This window comes from Myotis davidii, unplaced genomic scaffold (genome assembly GCF_000327345.1).
Source record: "Myotis davidii unplaced genomic scaffold, ASM32734v1 scaffold271, whole genome shotgun sequence".
Lineage (NCBI taxonomy): Eukaryota > Metazoa > Chordata > Mammalia > Chiroptera > Vespertilionidae > Myotis > Myotis davidii.
The window spans coordinates 982,021-987,276 of NW_006284839.1; the positions used below are offsets into that span (position 1 = coordinate 982,021).

General features: G+C 47.1%; 1 protein-coding gene across 1 annotated transcript in view; it reads left to right on the forward strand.

The window, feature by feature from the left end:
- Positions 1 to 4,888, forward strand: part of MYOF (myoferlin) — a 144,265-nt gene extending 139,377 nt beyond the window's left edge. Inside the window, exons 51-53 of the mRNA XM_006755111.2 lie at positions 1,543 to 1,652; positions 2,033 to 2,137; positions 4,274 to 4,888. Of these exons, the coding sequence (XP_006755174.1) occupies positions 1,543 to 1,652; positions 2,033 to 2,137; positions 4,274 to 4,361 (303 nt within the window). The 3' untranslated portion in view covers positions 4,362 to 4,888. The remainder of the gene's footprint in view (positions 1 to 1,542; positions 1,653 to 2,032; positions 2,138 to 4,273) is intronic.
- The last annotated feature ends 368 nt before the right edge of the window (positions 4,889 to 5,256 follow it).

Below are 5,256 nucleotides of genomic sequence, written 5' to 3' on the forward strand. Positions count from 1 at the left end.
TCTACTTCTTCTCTCTAAAAATCAAACTATTAAAAACCAAAGAGAGTGCAGGACACTATGCTCTGGCACAAAAGACTACCCAATTCCTTATGTATTAATAATAGTTGAGATTTCACATCACTAATTATGAAGTAGTCAATATGCTAAATGCCTTACATTCATACTCTTGTTTCTTAAAACAGCTTTGAGGTCTAATTTACATAAATAAAATGCACCCATTCCAGAGTGTACTTTGATGAGTTTTGTTGACAGCCGCATACACTCATGAAACCTCTGTAATCAAGAGAGAGAACATTCCCATTAGCCTCAAAAGTTTCCTTGCTCCCTTTGCAGTCCATCACTCCCCCCAAGCTGGCTCAGGAAATCACTTACCTGCTATCTGCCACTTAGAGATGACTTTGCACATAATCTCACTTAGTTCTGTTAGCAACCCCATCAACTAGACATTATCCCCCCTTTTTTTAAAAATATATTTTATTGAATTTTTACAGAGAGGAAGGGAGAGAAATAGAGAGCTAGAAACATCGATGAGAGAGAAACATCGAACAGCTGCCTCCTGCACATCTCCTACTGGGGATGTGCCCGCAACCCAGGTACATGCCCTTGACCGGAATCGAACCTGGGACCTTTCAGTCCGCAGGCCGATGCTCTATCCACTGAGCCAAACTGGTTTTGGCATTATCCCCTTTTTATAGGCTCAAAGCCAGGCTGGGAGAGATGGAGCACCTTGTTGTAGTCAGACACGTAGCTTTGTTTGGCTCATCAACATAGGAGGCATCAGTGCTCCACCACCTAAACGAATCTCGGGGTGGAGGTTCTCAAATTGTTGTTGACTTAGTCTGGCTTTTCAGGATTCTAGAAAGATTGTTACAACCTTGGTTAAGCCTGGCTATCCAAGTGGGCATGTTTCTGGACCTCTCACAGCCTGTTTTCCTCATGTGCACTTGAGGACAGCAACAGTCCCTGCTCTATAGGATTGCAATGAGCATTACACGAGATGATCCCTAAGGAAGGGGTGAGCAGGGCCCAGAGAGACAGCATCCATTCATTCACTCACTCATTTGTTTACTCTGTTAGCATACATTGAGGACCCACTAAGTATCTGCACAGCTCTGCGCCGTGGGTGGTCCGTGGTAAGCCTGAAGCATGTGGGCTGCCTGGGAGCCTACAGTTCATGCTCCATCAATATTAGACATTGTTATTAGCAGTACTCAGGTTAATCTGTGTCCAAGTAGAGTTACAAAGGAAGGTGTGTGCAGAGGCAAGGAGATGGATGTGAGAAAGAATGATGGGGATCCAGAGAGTGACAGGCAGGGAGCAGGGAGGAGGGGGAGCAATTTGTCCTCTCGGGTTCCCACAAGGAGCCAGTTCAGAAACACATGGAAGAGGAAATGTGATGAAATCTCCTGAGGAAAATCCAAGGCAATCTCAGGATTGTTTTACAAGAATAAAAATCGCTGCTCGGGGAATACTCCTTGGGCTGAAGTGAAAATATTTGTGAAGCGTGATGTCATGTGTTTAACCTGTTCTGCTTTACTGAAGGGGAAAGTGGAGATGACGTTGGAAATCCTTAATGAGAAGGAGGCCGATGAGAGGCCAGCCGGGAAGGGACGGGATGAACCCAACATGAACCCCAAGCTGGACCCACCAAAGTGAGAGCCCTCTTTGTTCTCAGCGTCCTCTCATCCCTAAACACCTGCAGACCGAAAGCCCCCCTTCCAATTGGCTTAATAGACTGGATTAGCTCTTGTCCTTCTAATTTTGTATTTAATAGTGGGGGCCGGGGGTAGAAAGGCTGGTGATCTGGCTTTATTTTCATCACTCTCCTTTCCATTGAAACCAACATCCAGGGTGATCTTCAACATCTTAGGAAGTTATAAAAGGTTCAAGAATCTTTCTTTGCTAACTGAGGGAAATAATATCTTTTCTTGACTTTGTGTTATTAACATATGTTTTAAATGGCGTTATGCCCTGCAGTGAAATGTCTGTCCCTCCTGAGCTGGGTAGGTAAAACCATTTCTTTGCAATGCAGCCGACCGGAAACCTCCTTCCTCTGGTTCACCAACCCGTGTAAGACCATGAAGTTCATCGTGTGGCGCCGATTCAAGTGGGTCATCATCGGCCTGCTGTTCCTGCTGTCTGTTAGCTGCCTGAGCGGCCGGGATTTCTCCGCAGCTGCCTCCTCTCCCTCCCACATCCTGCTCCTTGTCGGCTGTGTGTGTGTGTGTGTGTGTGTGTGTGTGTGTGTGTTTGTTTGAACCGTGGTTGGTCATCTCACTTGGTACTTACTTGCCTTGGATGCTGCTCTTCAGAAGACTGACTTACTTAGGAGTTGTGGTCTCACAACCCTTCAGCCTTTGGAAAATTTAAAGTAACGTGTCCTGTGGTTAGAATTGCATGCTTATGGTTTCACGAATTCCAGGCAAAACTTCATGGCCTGAAAATAATTTTGGTGTCAGGAATTCTAGGAGAAATCTCTCGGGCCTTTATCAATATATGTCTGGACTATAGCCAGCATTTCTAACTGATCTGCCTGCCTTCAGACTCCTTGTCCTACCTAGCATTCACAGATTTCCAAATCTGGGACCCTTGTACGTTTACACAAACCCTGAACTCCACCCAAACTAGATAATAACACCACCCCCCCCCCCCAACAAGTATTGCTCTTACCTGCCAGGATGTCTTTGCCAGTGCTGTTCCTTTGTCCATGTTTTGTCTCTCAACATCTTATTCATTGTTTAAGACCCACATCACATAACCTCCCCCGTAACTTTCTCTTAAACATCCCAGTCATAAAGGAAGGTCCAAGTGGGGATTTAACCAGTTTGCCTACAAGTAGTGCTTTCATTCCACTATTCAAGGAATTTATTGGGTATCTACCATAGGCTAGGAATTGGGGTACACACATAACCAAGGCATAATTTCTGCCCGCAAGTAGTTCATAGCCCATAGACATATGAACAAGTAACCTACTATGTGACAAACTGCAATAGAGATATCAACAAATAACCACAAGACCCAATTGCTGAGAATGGTTTCAACAAGGTGGGGACATTAAAGACCAGTTTGCCAGGCATTCAAATACTCTTACTTCAATTCATCCTATATAATAAAAAGGTAATATGCAAATTGGCCACTCCAACACACAAGATGGCCACCCCTATGTGGTCAAAGATGGCCACCCCAAGATGGCTGGCAGGGGAGGGCAGTTGGGGGCAACCAGGCCTGAAGGGGAGGGCAGTTAGGGATGTCCAGGCTGGCAAGGGAGGGAAGTTAGGGGTGACCGGACCAGCAGGGGAGGGCAGTTGGGCGGGGCGGCCCAGGCCTGCAGGGGAGAGCAGTTGGGGGCGACCAGGCCTGAAAGGGAGGGCAGTTGAGGGGGACCAGGTCTGCAGGGGAGGGCAGTTAGGGGTGATTGGGCCGGCAGGGGAGGGCAGGTAGGGGCAACCAGGCCTGCAGGAGAGGGAAATTGGGGGTAACAAGGCCTGCAGGGGAGGGCAGTTAGGGGTGACCAGGCCAGAAGGGGAGGGCAGTTAGGGGCAATCAGGCTGGCAGGGGAGCAGTTAGGCATCGATCAGGCTGGCAGGGGAGTGGTTAGGGGGTGATCAGGCTGGCAGGCAGAAGCGGTTAGGGACAATCAGGCAGGCAGGCAGGCGAGCGGTTGGGAGCCAGCAGTCCTGGATTGTGAGAGGGATGTCTGGCTGTAAACAGGCAGTCGGACATCCCTCGAGGAGTCCCAGATTGGAGAGAGTGAAGAGGGTGCAGGCTGGGTTGAGGGACACACACACACACACACACACACACACACACACACAACACACACACGTGCAGGAATTTCATGCACCAGGCCTCTAGTGTTAATCATAATAGAGTAGTTTGTGTTGAGGAGCATAGCCACACAACCACAACAGCTGTGATGTCATATCTTTAGTTCCCCCAGGATAATACTTTCAGTTTCACTATAAGTACGTGCACATTATTTTCTAGTTATAGGTCAATCTGTCTTGACCATTTAAAAAACTCCTCATAGTTATTTCTTTTGCTTGACCTAGCTCCTATTGAATAGTGGTTCTCACCTGGGGGAGATTTTGCTCCCCAGAGGTCATTTAGCAATGTCTGGAGACATTTTGTCACAACGGGGTGTGCTACCTACTGGTATTAGTGGGTAGGGGACAGACCAGGGATGCTGCCGAACATCCTGCGACGTCCAGGACAGCCCCCAACAAGGAGGAATCATCTGGTCCTAAATGTCAATGGTGTCGAGGCTGAGAAGCCCCTCGCTTAAGTATATATATTTTACGCTGTCTTTGCTTCCTTTCCAGAACTATTTGTCAATGAAGATCGTGAGGCCAAACGCATAATAAAAGCCAAAGTTTCTTTGCAAGAGTCATCAGCAAGGAGGGAGCTCTGTCTGTGTTTCTGGACCAAAAGCAAGAGCGATTTTGTCTGTGTCTGAGACGACATTCCAAGGGCAAGTTACACTACTTCACCGAAGCCTGGCAGCTCCCCGGGGGTGCGGGTCCTGGAGGCCAAGCCAACAAGCAACACTTTTATCTTCTAAAGTATTAAAACTTTTACCATGTTTTTCGAAATATTTTTCAAGGTGGCTGGTTCCATTTTAAGAAATCGTCTTTTTTTGTATGTGTTCTTAGTTATATAATTCAATCTTTGGAAAGTGCTGAAATAGAATTTGAAAATTCCTGCATCTTGACCTCATAGTCTTCTTACTTGTAATCAACAGAAAGGACTGTGCATTATAAAAGCAGAATAGTTAGAGTTATTCTTGTTATGATTATTTTATATGGATAAATACCACGATATTTTATATGGATAAATGTTTATCAACCTCTGTGATAAAACTAAATAAAAGCATTGCACTTTGAACACATAGCTGTCTGGTGTGGCTGTGGGCTAAGTTCGGAAGGAGACAGTTTCTCTGGGTCTTAGGGGATGAAATGCCACAGCATATCACCTGGCCACAAGCCCTTTATATGTGTGCTGCCAAACCTTGGCCAGTGGGTCACACTGAGGCTGATTCTATATAATAAAGAGCTAATATGCAAATGGTCATCACGTCCTCGTGCCCTCAAACCCTCGTGCCCTCAAACCCTCGCGCCAGGGCTGGGGGACCTGAGGTCTCACCCCCGACCCTGCTGGGCTTGACAGAGTGGGGCTGGCCGGGTGTGGGTCTTGTGTGATTTTGAGGCATATGTGGGTGGGTGGGGACTTGACTCTGGGTCCCGTGGTGTGCCCCAG